The sequence below is a fragment of the Cryptomeria japonica genome, chromosome 6 (genome assembly GCF_030272615.1).
Source record: "Cryptomeria japonica chromosome 6, Sugi_1.0, whole genome shotgun sequence".
Classification (NCBI taxonomy): domain Eukaryota; kingdom Viridiplantae; phylum Streptophyta; class Pinopsida; order Cupressales; family Cupressaceae; genus Cryptomeria; species Cryptomeria japonica.
The window spans coordinates 620285992-620303238 of NC_081410.1; the positions used below are offsets into that span (position 1 = coordinate 620285992).

The window sequence follows — 17247 nt, forward strand, 5'->3', positions numbered from 1 at the left end:
TAATACTATATGATTCATACAAATGAAAAACAAGTGGATCCCAGGAAAAACACTGACATAGGAGAAGGGGAACAATAAATAGAACTTTAAAAATATTCCAAACTTCACTATTACAACCAACCTATCAACTCTGAGAGGAAAAATATATTGCTACCACGAGCAGCCTAAAAATAGAACAGATATGAGACTATTGTGATGAGGATACTATAGAATTTGTTATGAAACTGTTGACAAAATATGAAGACATGTTTCTCTAAATATTCATTGACGTGAAGATCATTAAGGAAGAAGTTGAAACCATGAAGATACAATTGAAAGAAGGAACCAAACCAATCTAGAAATGTCCATATCACCTAAACCTAAATATGAAGCAGAGAGTGAAAAGTAAGTCAGATAAAATGTTGGCAACAAGGATAATCAAACCAGTTGAGGACTCTAAGTGGATAATCCCAATGGTGATATAGAATAAAAAGACCAGAGAAATTTCGGTATGTGCAGATTTTCGAGAATTAAATAAGACTTACCTACATAATCCATTTCCAACACCTTTATGGAAGAGATCCTTGAATCAGTTGCTAAGAGAGAGAAATATTCATTCTCAAATGGATTTTTTTGGCTATCATCAAATCTTAATAAAGGAGGAAGACCAACACAAGACTACTTTTGGCATAGAATGGGACTCATTGATGTATACAGTAATGCCCCTTGGACTAAAAAATGCACTGATAGTGTTCAATCATATTATGGTAAATACATTCAAGGATTTTATTCATGAATATTTGGAAGTATACCTAGATGATTGGATTTTTTACAGATTAGTCAAAGGTCATGTGCAAGCACTCTGGACCATCCTAGAAAAATGTAGAAGCATGGAGATTTTGTTCAACCTAAAGAAATTTATGTTTGTAGCGCCATTTGGAACACTCCTAAGAAACATCATATGCAAAGAAGGTATGATGGTGGATTCAATGAATATAGCCCTTATCATGAATCTCCCACCACCTAATATAGCATTAGAAGTCAAAACATTTATGAGATACACTAGATACCACTAGAAATTAATCAAAAGTTATGTCACAATAGTTGACCCATTGGAAGAATTTCTTAAAGTATAAAAACAAGCAAGTCAATCGAATGGAACCTAGAATGCCAACACTCCCTTGATACACTAAAATAGAAGATAGAAAAAGCCCATATCCTCATTTTCTTAGATTGGACAATCCTTTTTCACATCCACATAGATGTGTTTGGAATAGAACTAGGTGTTTTCTTAGCTCGACCAAGAGGAAACAAAGACAACCTAGTATCTTTTATTAGCAGAAAATTATCCAAGGCCAAATGAAACTATACCACAATGGAAAGAGAGGTCTTGACTATGGTTTACACATTATATAAGTTTAGACATTTCTTGTTATCTGCCTTGTTCACTTTTTACACCTACCATGAACCTTTGAAATTCCTCCTAAACAAACCAATGATACAAGGTTGAATATGCAGGTGGCTTCTATTATTTCAGGAGTACGATTTCAACATCATGGTTTAACCTAAAAGAAACAATCAAGGTCCAGATTACCTATCTAGAATTGATAATAACAAAGATCCAGATGAGATTGATGAAGAGGACTTACCTAGCACATGCTTATTCCAAATCACTATAGTCCTGGAGGACCTACACGACATATCAGAATTCTTGTCAATCGGATGCTACCCCTCAAGTATGCCTACCCAAGGTAAAAAAGTTCTACTAAGTAAATTCTTATATTTTATGTGGAAGGACGATATCCTACATAGAGAAGCCTACAAACATGAAAGAGAACACATCTTGTTAGAGACACATGAAGAATAATAGGAGAATATTACAATGGGGATGTGAAAGGTCAAAAAATTCTACTTTCTAGATTATGGTAGTCAACTCTATACAAGGATTGGAAACAATAAACCAAACAATTTAAAAAATTTCAAAGAGCAAGACATCCTATAGCCCGAGATAAAACACGTCTACAACAAGTTCTTACACATACCCCCTTGAAAAAATGGGCTATTAATCATTAGACCAATCTCACACCATCCAAAGAATCAAAATATAAGTTTGTCATTATCGACGTAGATTACCTCACTAAATAGGTTGAGATTGAATCTACTAGAGACTATACAACATATACTACAGCTAAATTTCTTTACAAAACATAATCACTAAGGTTGGATGCCCTCTAAGCATCACAAGTGACCAAGAGAAGCATTTTGTCAATAATACTATCAAGGAAACCTTAGATAATTTAACGATCACACATAACCAAAGTACTCCTTGCCACCCACAAGAAAATGAGACTGGTAAAGCCTTGAACAAAATCTTAGGAACTACCTTAACCAAAATGTGAATACCAACCAAATAGACCAGGATATAAAAATACCACAGTACTTTTGGCACACCAGACCACTTACAAGCGAGCAACTACACATTCGCCTTTAGCACTAGTCTATTCCCTCGAAGCTACATAACTCATAGATTTCATTACTGGTAACCTCTAAAGTGCACTTACACTCTATTTTATAGAAGATGAATATATTAAGGAATGACTTGAATCTGAAAAGAAAAAAATTCAACCTCGGCGACAATGTACTTCAATATGATAAAAAATTTAAGAAGTAGCAAAAATTGAAAGTCCATTGTCTTAGCTCCTACTGGATTAATGACATTGGGGACTCGACCAATCTAGTTAGAAACATTAGATGGTAATTTTTTACAATGCTATGTTAATGGTGCCCGCCTCAAACACTAGCATCATGATATTGGACCACCTAGTTGAGTTGAGGACAAGTTAAGGGTTTTTTTGCAAGGGGATGATGTTGACCAAAAATAGGCTATAGATACCAGTCCAAAGTGATAAGGGTGCAATCTAGCATTAGTAATTCTAGAATAGATTAGAAATTTATTATCAAAGGCTTGTGAACCTAAAGGAATATATAAGTAGAAGATAGTTTAGATAGTTACTAAGTGACTAAGGTTAGAAGGCTAAGACTAAGGTAATAGATAGAAGACATATTTGATAAAAGGTGATGTAAGGAATGTGTATGACATATTGAGACTTTTTCAGTGAATCTATCTTATTGCTCCAATACTATGTATGCTATTTCTTTTTGGTTAAGTAGTAGGATCAAATCCAAAATTCATTGAATTAATCACTTCAATAGGACCACCTCCAGTGTTAAAGACTACAACTAGCCGAAATCGTTTTGAACAAAACTTCTATCTATTTCCAAATTTCTTGCTAATCATAGTTTAATTAGCATTTACATTTTATTTGTTGTTCTCATTGTAATTAGGTCATTTTCACCCAAATATAAGGTTGTTTTCTTTCTCAATAAAAACATTAAAAATCTATGTGGAACACTAGAGAAGAGAGTTCTTATGATGTCAATGTATCTTTATTTATTTTGTGTAGATAGGACCATAAAAAGGTGACATTTAAGTAATACATTATGCTTTTAGCACACTTGACTCTACAAAATTATCAAAAAAAATTATTTTTGAATGTTATGTTGTATGTATGCACTACAATTTAATTTATGAGATATGAAAAAAAAAAATCATAAAATAAAAAAAATGAAGTTTTCCACAAAATTGTAATGTCCACCTACTAGTTGATTTTAGAACTTCTTTTAGAAAATCAATACTAATGTTAGTTTTATCAATAAAATTCAAATAATCTTTCAATTTCAAAAATATGAACATAACCTAAAGTAAATAAGTCTATACATCATTAATTTACATCATTTCAAAATTCAAAACATATATGTAGATTTTATATTTTTTAAGTTAAAATGTTGAATGAGTTTTACCCATTTTCTTTATAAATGATGTGACATTACTAAACTTTCACCCCTAGTTAAACACTATGTCAACTAACAAAATATTTTCAAAGCTACTACAACCATCTTATAACATTCTCTCCATAACTTGGATACAACATCGAATAAACTTCTCTACTATGCTAGCTCTTTAATCCCCCAAGATAGCTTAAACAATGCCCTCTTTATCATTAGCATACCACTATGCTTTAGTTCTACTCTATATACCAATTCAATTAACTAAATATCAGCTTGGTCCTTCCTCTTGCTACCAACAAATTATGTAGATGATGGCATTCAATAGATTGATGACCCTACAATCCACACTAGGAATAGGTACTAGACATTTCTTTTTCATATTTTTCAATTCCTATTTGACTTTTTTGTGGGCTTGCACTATGGTGCCTGTTGATGGTTGGCTAGGAATTTCTTGATTCCCTTCATTTTCAATTTTGTAATATTTTTAAATAGTCACTCTACCTCTCTCAACAGGTATTCTTTCTAAAATCATTTTGCTTCTTCTCCTTAAACTCTAAACCAAATTTATATACTTCCTTGATGTTGTAGAGCATCAACATACTCATCTCCTCCTATATAATAAGTCATAAACCATTAATTATTCCACCATCTTCCAATCTAAATATATATGTTCAACTTTAATGTTGAGTCAATAAAAAGTTCATATAATCATCTCTATTATCCATGCTAACACAAAATTCTAAACTTCTTTATCCAATTGATAGAAAATTAAAATCATAAGATAATGTCATATATATATTCAATTTTGTATGAAGAATAATGACTCTGACATCCTCCCTCCGTCCACTAAACTATGAGGGTGTTAAGAATTTTATGTCAAATCATGTGATCCAAATCTTGAAACATAAAAAGAAGTTCAATCCCAATTTTTTCAAATTTCCTTTTCACGATAGGTCCTCAAAGATCCTTCGGCCAAAAAGATTTTGACAAGCCCCCTAAAATTAATTAATAGGCCACAAACCCTAAAAAAATTCCCGGAAATCAATCAACGACTATTCCTTTTTTTTTTTCAATTGGATAAGAATAAAGTTGTGCGCTCAAAACGAAAACTACTCATTTATTTAATTGTATTGCACTTTACTCTAAATATTCTGCACATGGAAAATCTGACTCTGCAGAAGTTAAGGACACACACAAAAATTCAATTCTCTTTAAGAAACTCCAAATGTTTTAGAATTTATTTTATGTGGTCGCTTCAGATTTTCACATGACCCTGTGTCAGCATTTTGTAGGGTTCAAGGAAGTTTGCATTGGTTTGATTAAATGTATTTTGTTTAATCAATCTCCATAGATTAAAGAATTGATGTAGATAAGATATCTTCCATCTAGATATGGGTAGGATGTCTTTAGATATCAGATTAAAGAATTAATGTAGATAAGATATCTTCCATCTAGATATGGGTAGGATGTCTTTAGTAGTCATATCTTCTAGAGCGTCTCTATCAATGGGAGTTGAGACACCCACCAATCCATATCCAGTTGGTAACTTGGAAACGAAGAAAACATTGTTTTAAAACTACTTGTGAGTTGTTGATCAGTTGGATTCAATTCAAATTGCATAAATATGTAATGTGGTTTGCCTCCAATTATATCCCTGCATCTTTGTGTTGATGATCTGCAAAGCATTATTTTATATTTTCAAAGCAAGTTCATCAAGCATATGATCGATTGTGGATCCATAAGGAGAAAGATATAAGATGGCGAATTCTTCTGAACCAGAAGGCCCGGAAGCTCTCATATTCTGGAGAATTGATGCTCATGCACCACCTTACGAAGGTATAAAGGAGGCCAATGACGAATTAGTTGAGTCATTCAAGAAGATCTTAGGCAATATGTTCCGCCAGTGGAACAATTATGAAGATGAAAGAAAAGCTGTTTATAACAAGAAGCAGGCAATGAGTGTCCTCAATCACAATGTGAATAATATCCTCAGGGTCATTAGGTCAAATCTTCCTGATAATCCACCAAATGTGCCTCCAGTTGTGGAACTGCTACAAAGTTCTGTAAAGGATAAGAATCTGGCAATTCAAGAATAAGCCAAGATGCATGAAGCAGTCATGGTGCAAAATGTCGCCTAGGTTATTAGATTAGGGCACTTGTCAATGGAGTCAATAGGCATTAATAATAAGAATGATCTGGAATTATATATTCCATGTCATTGAAAGTTCCTCATGCAAGGTGTATTCTGAGGATGGTCTTTTTTTAATGACTTTTATAAGTTAAAGTTGGAAGGTTATCAAATGTGTTATTTAATGTTATTGGGATTTCACAATCCATGTTAATATCATTTATTTGGTTCAGCTTATTGTCTTACATATCAAGCATTCTTTAAATATCATAATGGTGAATTATTGAGTGTGATCTGAAATGTTGATGCTAAAAAAGTTACACAATCAAATCTAAAGAAACTAAATGAAATGTGTTTCTATCTGTTTTCTATGTGAATTCATAACCAAAAGGGTTTTGAGCTTTGTTTACGCTCGTACTCAGTTTGTGATGTGTTGTTTGTGGTTCTGTCTAGGCGATATGAATAGTCCAGGCAATCTTAAGTTTAGGAATAGTAATCTAATATCATTTAGATGCTTCAACTTACAATCTTATATATCCCAGACTTCTCTACATATCCTGATGATGGATCATGGAGTGTGATCTCAAACATTGATGCTAAAAAAGTTACTCAATCAAATCCAAAAGCAACTAAATGAGATGTGTTACTTCCTATCTTTTGTGCGAATTCATAACCACAAGAGTGTTGAGCTTTATTTATGCCTGTACACTCACTTTGTGGTGTGCTTGTTGCAGTTCCAATCTGATAGATATGAACAGTCTAGAGAATTTTTTATTTTCAGAAATAGTGATAGATATTGCATCTTTTTATTATGAAATATATTTGTATATTATTATATAATATTTTACAAATTATTCATAATAAAAGTGGATCAAAATATCATATAAATAGGATAAAATTAAGTATCAAGAACTGCAAAATTAATCAAGTTTGAGGCAACTACATCTAGCAGATTCTTTTTTTCTCCCAACTCCCAACCAAAAAGAAAACTATTTTAATCATTCTTGTTTTGTTCAACTCTTGTTAAGAGGCTAGCTACACCCCCTACTAAAATTGATTTTCAGATTAATTAATAGGCCACAACCCTTAAAATGTAATTTAAGGAAATCAATCAACCGATAACGAGCTCTACCTAATATTTTTAATTAGATTAAGAATAAAGCTGTGTAGTCAAAACGAAAACAACAGTCTACAGACCCTAGGCAGGTAGATCTATTTATTAAAATGTTATTGCACAATTCTCTAAATATTGTGCACATGGAAATCTGACTCTGCAGAAGTTCGGTACACGCAGAAATTCAAATTTTACTTCAGAAACTCGAAATGTTTATCAATTTCCATATATTAAAGAGCTGATAAGATAAGATATGGATGGTTTAGATTTCTTTAGCAGTGGCATCTATATCTTCAGGTACCCACAAATCTATATCCGGTTGGTGACGGAGACATTTTTTTGAGATTAGTTGTTAGTTGTTGATTAGTTATTTGATTAGTTGGATTCAATTGTAAATCTTATCACATAAATATGTAAATTATTGTGCATCTTTGTGTTGATGATCTGCAAATCATTATTTCATCCCTTCATAGCAATCCCTATTTATTAATATAGATAGGTAGTTCATCAAGCATATGGTCGATTGTTGTAGTAGCTGATCTGGGATATTGTGGATCCATAAGGAGAAAGATATAAGATGGCGAGTTCTTCTGAACCAGAAGGCCCGGAAGCTCTCATATTCTGGAGAATTGATGCTCATGCACCACCTTACGATGGTATAAAGGAGGCCAATGATGAACTAGTTGAGGCATTCAAGAAGATCTTAGGCAATATGTTCCGTCAGTGGAACAATTATGAAGATGAAAAAAAAGCTGTTTATAACAAGAAGCAGGCAATGAGTGTCCTCAATCACAATGTGAATAATATCCTCAAGGTCATCAGGTCAAATCTTCCTGATAACCCACCAAATGTGCCTCCAGTTGTGGAACTGCTACAAAATTCTTTAAAAGATAAGAATATGGCAAATCAAGAATAGGCCAAGATGCATGAAGCAGTCATGGTGCAAAGGGTCGCCTAGGTTATTAGAATAGGGCACTTGTGGATGGAGTCGATAGGCATCTAATAATAAGAATGATCTGGAATTATGTTCCATGTCATTAAAAGTCCCTCATGCAAGGTGTATTACGAGGATTGTTTGTTCTTTGTATGGCTTTTATCAGTGAAAGATCAAAGGTTGACAAATATGTTACTTAATGTTATCATATTTTCAAATCAATGCTAATATCATTTAGTTGCTTCAATTTACAATCTTACGCATTCTGGTATTTTCTAAATATTCCGATGATAGATTGTGTAGTGTCATTTGAAACGTTGATACTAAAAAAGTAACACAATCAAATCCAGAAGAAACTAAATAGAATGTGCTACTACCTATCTTTTATGTGCATTCATAACCAAAAGAGTGTTGAGTTTTATTTACACTTGCACTCACTTTGTGATGTGCTCATTGTGGTTTCGTTTGGTAGACATGAATAATCTAGGCAATTTTGTTTTCAGGAATAGTGGTCTATATTGCATTTTTTTATTTTTTTATATTAGAATAGTTCAAAACATATACATCATACTATCTAGTGCCCTGTGTTTTACAAGTATTCTGCTTTGTACAATATCTTTTTCACATGTATATCAAAACAGGTCGCAGCCCTGTGTCAAATCACTAGGTATTACATTATGAACAGAATATAGAGAGGATTAATACAAAATGTCTCATATCAGTATATAAACATCAAAAAGAGCCACACTGTTCACTGGTCTCCTGTACCTTTCTCCCCATTTCTAGGAAAAAGCTCATCTAGGTCTTCAAGTTTGAGTTTCTGCATGTATTGTATCAAGGCCTCGATCTCCTTCGGATGCAACATATCCATATGTTTCTTGAAGTACTGGACAGACTGGATATCTTCCTTGTAAATCTGAAGAGCACCTTCACGAACCAAAGTCATGAACCTGTCTTTAGAGATCTCCAAGATAGCAGAAATCTGTGACATAATATAAAAATGAGTGAGTTTATTATTAAACTTAGTAAGCCTCCTCCTCTTGTTTTGAAAAACCTCTCCATTTCTCTCTTTCCAAAGAAACCACAACACTTCACAAGAAAAGACAGACCAGAACTGATTCATCTTAAGGTCAAAAGATTCTACAAAACTAGCAAGGACCTCACTCCAAGAAGGGCCAGGTCGGTGATTCCAGACAATAGAAGGGCCAAGGAAGATGGACCACACACCACGAAAAAATTCACACTCAAAAAAAAAGTGCTTAAAGGATTCTTGGACATTACACACACCACACCTAATAGACTTGAGACCCTCAGCAGATAAAAAGGAACCAACAGCTAACTTTTTTAAAAGAAGGAGCCATCTAAAATAAGACTTCTTAGGGTCAATGGGAGAGTGCCAAAAGAAATCAAAAACAAATTGCCACCTGGACTTAGGCCAGTCTAGACCCCAACCCTGATTAACTCTAGAAAAGATTGAGTAGTCATCCTTCAGCATCAAATAAATCTATTTCTGAGAAGGAAGAACCATCCAACCATTTAAGTTGTTTTAGGAAGGAGACAGTATCCATAATCTTACCAGGGAAAAAACAACCTGTAGCCTTACCAATGAGAGAATGTGTTTTCTTTTGTGAAGCAGGGATCCCATATTTAGACTTAATCTCAACCCAAGAGCCAATTTAGTTGTCAACCAGTACATTGCTAATAAGAGAGATACCCTTATCATTCCATATCTTAGCAGGGCAGCTTTGAGTCAAAGCAAGAGGTTTATTGTTCAAATTTACCCCCCACCAGATAGATCTATCCACAATAGCATATGATGGAGAATTGCCTATTGCATCCTTAGAGGGGATTAGCCTCCTTACTTGTGACCATGCCTTCCATAATGAAGAAAAAACATTGGAACCAAATACCTGGGTATGTGCAGGATCATGGTGTGCCAAAACAGGCCCTTAAGTGGCAATGAAATTTCAGAAAATCAGAGTTATCCAACTTGACATGAAAATTTGAATAAGTTGTGAACACTATTTTTATAATATGTAAGAAGAGAATATATAGAAAATTGAATGTAGTTTCTAAGCTACTAGTTTTTTTTTGGAAAAAAAAACCTATTTGATGAAAATTTCAAATTTCAATGCAATGGTACTAAAATTTCAGGAAAAAGATAAGAAGTAGATGTATGTCTGACCACCCTAATCACAATCAAATCATAATATTTTTTTATAATATTTATAATATAAGTATTAGACTCATGTCCAGATGTGACAGCTATTTTTGTTTATTTTTTAGAGTAAATAATTAATTATGAATTTTTTACTACAGCTTTTTCATAAATTCAGAAACTCCTACATTTGACCACCTTAACTTAGTCAAAACCTTATGAAATTTAATGTTTTTTAATTTTTCCCTATATTAGACGAAGCATAGGATGTGATGCATGTTTTGGATTCAAAAAATGTTATACCATTTGAAAGTTATGAGTGTTTTTCAATCAGTCTATCAATCAGGATTATTGTCAGAATTCAATTAGAAAATAAATAATAATTATTTGTTAAAATCAAAATAAGACAAGCCTTGTATTGTTGGAAAGCTGAGAACATCCTTAAAAAACCCTTTTCGTTTTATCAATTTTGGCTAGAAAAAAAAGTCGTCAGCCACCAGTGTAAAGTCTGGAAAATCAAGGAATACTGAAAAACACATTTTTTCAGTTGACTTTCCAGGCTTGTCACTTCCAAGCCAAATCCCAAAGCATTCTCAAGCTGAAATTTGAAATTTAAAAATTTTACAACACAAATCAAATATCTGATTATATCGGATGTCCGATTTTAATAAGTAAATTCACTAACTAAATTTGCACATAATTAATCTAATGTTTATTAGTATATTAATATAAATTAGTATATGATATTAGGGAGAGAGAGAGAGAGAGAGAGATTAGCGAAGAGAGAGAGAGAGAGAGAGAGATTAGGGGGAGAGAGAGAGAGAGAGATTAGGGGAGAGAGAGAGAGATTAAGACACCGAATTGTGTCGTTATGGGTCATATGGTGTCCTATGACCCATAAAAACCAAATATGGTGTCGTAAGGGGTCATATGTTATCCTAAGGGGTTGTAGGACACCATATGACCCCTACGGACACCATAGGACCCCTTATGACACCATATGGTGTCGTTAGGGGTCATATGGTGTCCTAAGGGATCGTAGGACATAATATGACCCCTTAGGATACCATAGGACCCATAACGACCCAATATGGTGTTGTAATGGGTCGTATGGTGTCCTAAGGAGTCATAAGGGTTCATGGGACATAGTATGACCCCTAAGGACAACATGCGACCCCTTATGATACCATATGGTGTTGTTAAGGGTCATATGGTGTCCATAGGGGTCATATGGTGTCCTATGACCCCTTAAGACACCAAATTGTGTCGTTATGGGTCATGTGGTGTCCTAAGGGGTCGTAAGACACAATATGACCCCTTAGGACACCATATGGCCCAAAGTAACCCAATATGGTGTCATAAGGGGTCATATTGTGTCCTAAGGGGTCATATAATGTCTTAAAGGGGTCATATGACACAATATGACCCATTAGGACACAATATGACCCATAACAACCCAATATGGTGTCTGAAGGAGTCATATGGTGTCTTAAGGGGTCGTACGATACCATATGACCCCTATGGACACCATAAGACCCATAACGACCCAATATGGTGTCTTAAGGGGTCATATAGTGTCCTAAGGGGTCGTAGGACACCATATGACCCCTATGGACACCATAGGACCCCTTATGACACCATATGGTGTCATTAGGGGTCATATGGTGTCCTAAGGGATTGTAGGACATAATATGACCCCTTAGGACACCATAGGACCCATAACGACTCAATATGGTGTCATAACGGGTTGTATGGTGTCCTAAGGGGTCATAAGGGTTCATGGGACACCATATGACCCCTAAGGACAACATATCTCCCCTTATGACACCATATAGTGTCGTTAGGGGTCATATGGTGTCTATAGGGGTCATATGGTGTCCTAGGACACCATATGACCCCTTAAGACACCAAATTGTGTTGTTATGGGTCATATGGTGTCCTAAGGGGTTGTAGGACACAATATGACACCTTAGGATGCCATAGGACCCAAAGCGACCCAATATGGTGTCATAAGGGATCATATTGTGTCCTAAGGAGTCATATGATGTCTTAAAAGGGTCATATGACACAATATAACCCATTAGGACACAATATGACCCATAACGACCTAATATGGTGTCTTAAGGGGTCATATGGTGTCCTAAGGAATCGTAGGACACCATACGACCCCTATGGACACCATAGGACACCTTATGACACCATATGGTGTCGTTAGGGGTCATATGGTGTCCTAAGGGGTCGTAGGACATAATATGACCCCTTAGGACACCATATGACCCATAACGACCCAATATGGTGTCATAATGGTTCGTATGGTATCCTAAGGAGTCATAATGGTTCATGGGGCACCATATGACCCCTAAGGACAACATACGACCCCTTATGACACCATATGGTGTCATTAGGGGTCATATGGTGTCCATAGGGGACACCATATGACCCCTTAAGACACCAAATTGTGTCGTTATGGGTCATATGGTGTCCTAAGGGGTCGTAGGACACAATATGACACCTTAGCATTGTGTCCTAAGGGGTCATATGATGTCTTAAAGGGGTCATATGACACAATCTCTCCCCTAATCTCTCTCTCCCTCTCCTCCTCTCTCTCTATCTCCCCTATTCTCTCTCTCTCCCCCTCCCCTGATCTCTCTCTCTCTCTCTCTCTCTCTCTCTCTCTCTCTCTCCCTAATCTCTCTCTCCCCTAAGCTCTCTCTCTCCCTCTCCTCTCTCTCTCTGTCTCTCTCCCTCCCCTGATGTCTCTCTCTCTCTCCCTCTCCCCTAATCTCTCTCTCTCTCTCTCTCTCTCTCTCTCTCTCTCTCTCTCTCTCTCTCTCTCTCTCTCTCTCTCTCTCTCTCTCTCTCTCTCTCTCTCTCTCTCTCTCTCTCTAAAATATGACTAATAAAATCAGATATACGATTTCTACCATTGCCATTAATGTGACAACAGTAAAAAAAAAGGCGGCAATGGGAAAAAAAAATTGGGACCACAAATATATACATTAAAATTGGATATCCAATTTTTGTAAATAAAAAAGAGCCTTGTGGGTCATTTTGTGGATTCCAACGTCCCACAATCTGCATATTCTATTTTCTGTTGACGATCATGGGTTTTCAGATAGGTTGAGACAAATTTGTGCTTTTGGGAGATTCTTAAAGTCAAATCTTACAGTGTCAATCATTTAGGAGCATCTGTGTGGAGGTAAATGGGGAGTAGTAGTCGTTGGAAATCTAAATGCAAAAGAAAACTTTCAAATGACCAAATTGAAGTGTATAGGGAAAGAGATAGAGAATGTAATAGGAGGAGAAGACAAGGTATGTTAAATATTGCTAATGTTACTTCAAGTGAAGAGGAAATTAAATTTCAAAATGTGTCACAAGTTATTGAAAATGAAAATGTAGATTTTGAAAGTGAAAATGTTGAAAATGTTGAAAATGTTGAAAGTGATAATGAAAATGCTCAACATGTGGAAAATTTTGACATAGGAGGTGAAAATGTGGAAAACTTTGACATTGAAAGTGGAATTGCTCAACCAAGTGAACCATATGTAACACCTAATTACTTTAGAAATGAAGACCCTCTCATAGATGAAAGACAAATTCCAAATCCAAGACCTTCAAGATCCCCACAATGGTTATTCGAAATCGATGAGAACATTATTGCGAATCTTGAAGGCAAGAGGTCAACAAGAACCATTCGGTTGTGGGCTACACAAATTTTTGACCAAAATTTTAGCAATAAGACATTGACTGAGCAATGCCAACTCTTTGTTCAATTGCTAAAGATGATAAAGACGATACCATTTCTAAACAAATTGAAGATTCATATGAACAAGAATATGGAGAGAAATTCTATTATTGTAAAAAATCTATTTGACGCTCTCAATTCTATTGAAAAGAATACCAAAGAAAGAGATAAGAGAGTCGCTTGAAGAGTGATTACAACCTCCTTAGTAAGCCATCAATTGAGGAAGGATCGTCAAATGAGACAAACTTGTGTTGATTTTAACATAAACTGTAAAACTTTGGATAGAGCACTTGCACGAAGACAACGACTTGACGATCCACTTCAACAAAATACATGGTCTTTTGGTGGGAGGCTTCCATGTGTTGATAGAAAGTTGACTGACAATGTGAAGGAGGAGATTCAACAATTTTGGCACTCTAATTCTAGAGTGTCACCCAATGTAAAGGATGTTTTGAAATTAAGAATCGGCAACCGAGACCGTACACTGCATCCCAAACATTTCTTGGAATCAAGCCAAACAATGTTGTACAAAAAAAATTGTGAAGTACATCCAACTTTGCAAATATCACAAAGGGCCTTTGAATGTTTGAAACCATTTTATTGTGTTCCTCTTAACATTTGCAATACTTGTTGTTGCAAGTACCATGTGGAGTTTTCAATGTACCATGAACTTTTATGTCATATTCATTCTATGATGCATATTAATGAGATGTTGTAGAAGTGTGGTGCAATGCTATTTTCGAGATCATCAAGAGACTTGCAAGATCTATTTTTATGCCCTAGAGATGATGGTTGCTATTTCTATAGAAATTATTGTTTGAATGAGAAGTGCTAAGAATATGGTGGGTTGTCAAAGTTTGTTTTATGTTTTCATGAGGGTAGAGAACACGAGTTTGGAAAGAATTATGTTGAGAAAAAAAAATATGAGACAGTGAAATATACTTTGAAGAGTGGAGGTGAAGGTTCTAGATGCGAATTAGTCTCAAGAGAAGTGAGTATTGCTGATTTTATGTTTTATTTTAAGGAAAATCTTTTGTACAAGTATGCAAGGCACACCCATAGGTCTCAGTGGTTGGATCAACAGTTCAAGATGTGTAAGAACTCTTTCCCAATTGGCACTATTGTATTGGTGGTTGATTTTGTAGAGAACTATACATTCCAACCAAAGAATGAGGTACAGTCTCAGTACTACAATTCAATCCAGATTGCTATTTTTGTTCACATTACATATAGACATGCTCTTGATACTACAAAAGAGGACAGGAAGACAATTAGGGAGTATAATTTTTATATGAGTGATGATAGATCACACTCCTCCGAGTATGTGCAACATTCTTTCGAGAATTTTTTTGAGTTCTTGCATGAGAAAGATATTGCAATTGACCGACATATAATATGGTCAGATAACTGTATGGGTCAATTCAAGAATGCCCCTATGTTTTATTGGTTGAGTAGAATGCATGTAGAGAGGCGTATACCTCATATGTGGTGTTTTTTTGAGGCAGGGCATGGGAAGGGGGAGCATGATGGAGCAAGTACATGTTTGAAGAGAGCTCTACTAAAGGAGCAATTGAGGATTTCAGGTGCAAATTTCTCTGATGCACATTCTATTGTTGATTGGTGTGGTTCAGCATTGTCACATGGAGGTACTCTTGATTCAGCAGTGACCAGATTCTTTTGGTTGGTTGAGGAGGGTGCAATGGGAGATAGATTGGATTGTCAAGCAATTAAAGGTTCTTCAAAGATGCATTCATTTCTCAGCTTAGATGCAAGTACATGGACCATTTGGACACGAGTGTTGGCTTGTTTTTGTCAAAGTTGTGTTAGGTGTGATTGGGATTAGTGTGAGTCAAGTGAGTGGGTTGATATGTGAGTTCCCCAATATCTAACTCCTTTATCTCAAACAATATCCTTGTCAAATGATGACATTGAAAGTTCACTTGAGTATGACCATCTATCAGATCTTATACAGCCAGGACATGTTTTTGCAGTTGTTGCACTACAAGGGAATGAAGAGAGATCAGAATATTGGTTGGCATGATGTGTACAGGGAAAAAAAAGGCTAACACAACCAGTGACAAATGATGATGGGTTCACATATCCTACAGGTTCAATTGTTGTTGTGGGAACTTGGTTGCGAACATATATGATTAGAAATAATGGCATACCTGCATCTGAAGACTATGAGAGACACAAAACCATTATAATGTATTCACACCTTATTATAGCTACAAATGTCAAGTTGTTGAAGCATCAAGCAAAACCGAAGACCAAAGAGCTATGGACAGTGACTATTGCTGATCATGAAGCAATACTGGACACTCTTAAGCAAAGAGATGACCATTCAGGCACACTTGAGTAGTAGGTCTTTAATGGTGCCTTTTTTTTTTTATCATACATTTCATTTCAAACAATGATCATTAAACCTTAATGTTCAAGTTTTTTATGTGTATATTAAGGATGTGTTCAAAATGCAGGTCTATTGATGAACGCTTTTTTTGTTTGCAACATGTTTTTTACATGCACATAGCGGGTACACTCGATATAATCGGAAGGGATGTATTTTTGCAACACGGCTTATTATCATGCATTTGATGAGCTTTACAATTTTTGTTATTGGAGAACACTATCTGACAATTTTGGATGATATAATTATCGCAAAACCTTTATGCTCATGCAGGTCTTTTTTGATGATATACAACAGTATCACATTGTGATTTTTGCGTCAACATAGTGGGTTCTGTTGATATAATTTGAAGGGACGTGTTTTTATGGTATATAATCCCACCTTTTCATTTATTATCATGCATTTCAGTTGAAGTGATTATCATAAAGCCTTTATGTTCATCCATGCATTTTATGTGTAGATTAACAATTCTTAAAAATACAAGTTCATGCTAGATCATTCGCCGTTGACAAGACCCTCTCTTGGTGATGGTACATATTCCTTTGTGCATTAATGAGATAAAAATTTGTGTATAAACATTAAGTCAAGTGAATGTATTACTATTTAAAAATTACCATATCTACCATCATCTTCAACCATGCAGAGAAATGCAATTAGAAGGGCTTTAATCAACATGTGTCTTTCTTCAAAGTTATGCTTGTATACTTTGCAGAGAAACTGGTAAGTTTCGTAATCATACAATCGTGTACGTCTTAAAAATGTTTCAAATGATCTATTTATAATTTGACAAACTAATTTGTATTAAGTGTTATAATTTGTTTCTTGTAGCACATTCATTCCACACAAAAAGGTTACTTATTTTGGTCTTCATTTATATGTAGGCATTGTTGTACGTAATCTTTTCTCTTAGGACATGAGGATGTCTGATGCAGA

The 17247-nt window shown here is 35.1% G+C and overlaps 1 protein-coding gene across 1 annotated transcript; it reads left to right on the forward strand.

Annotated features, from left to right (window-relative positions):
* Positions 1 to 7511: 7511 nt before the first annotated feature.
* On the forward strand, positions 7512 to 8263 carry LOC131043652 (uncharacterized). The gene has a single exon (XM_057976886.1). It carries the CDS (start codon positions 7648 to 7650, stop codon positions 7984 to 7986), a length of 339 nt encoding a protein of 112 aa, XP_057832869.1. The 5' UTR covers positions 7512 to 7647; the 3' UTR covers positions 7987 to 8263.
* Positions 8264 to 17247: the final 8984 nt, after the last annotated feature.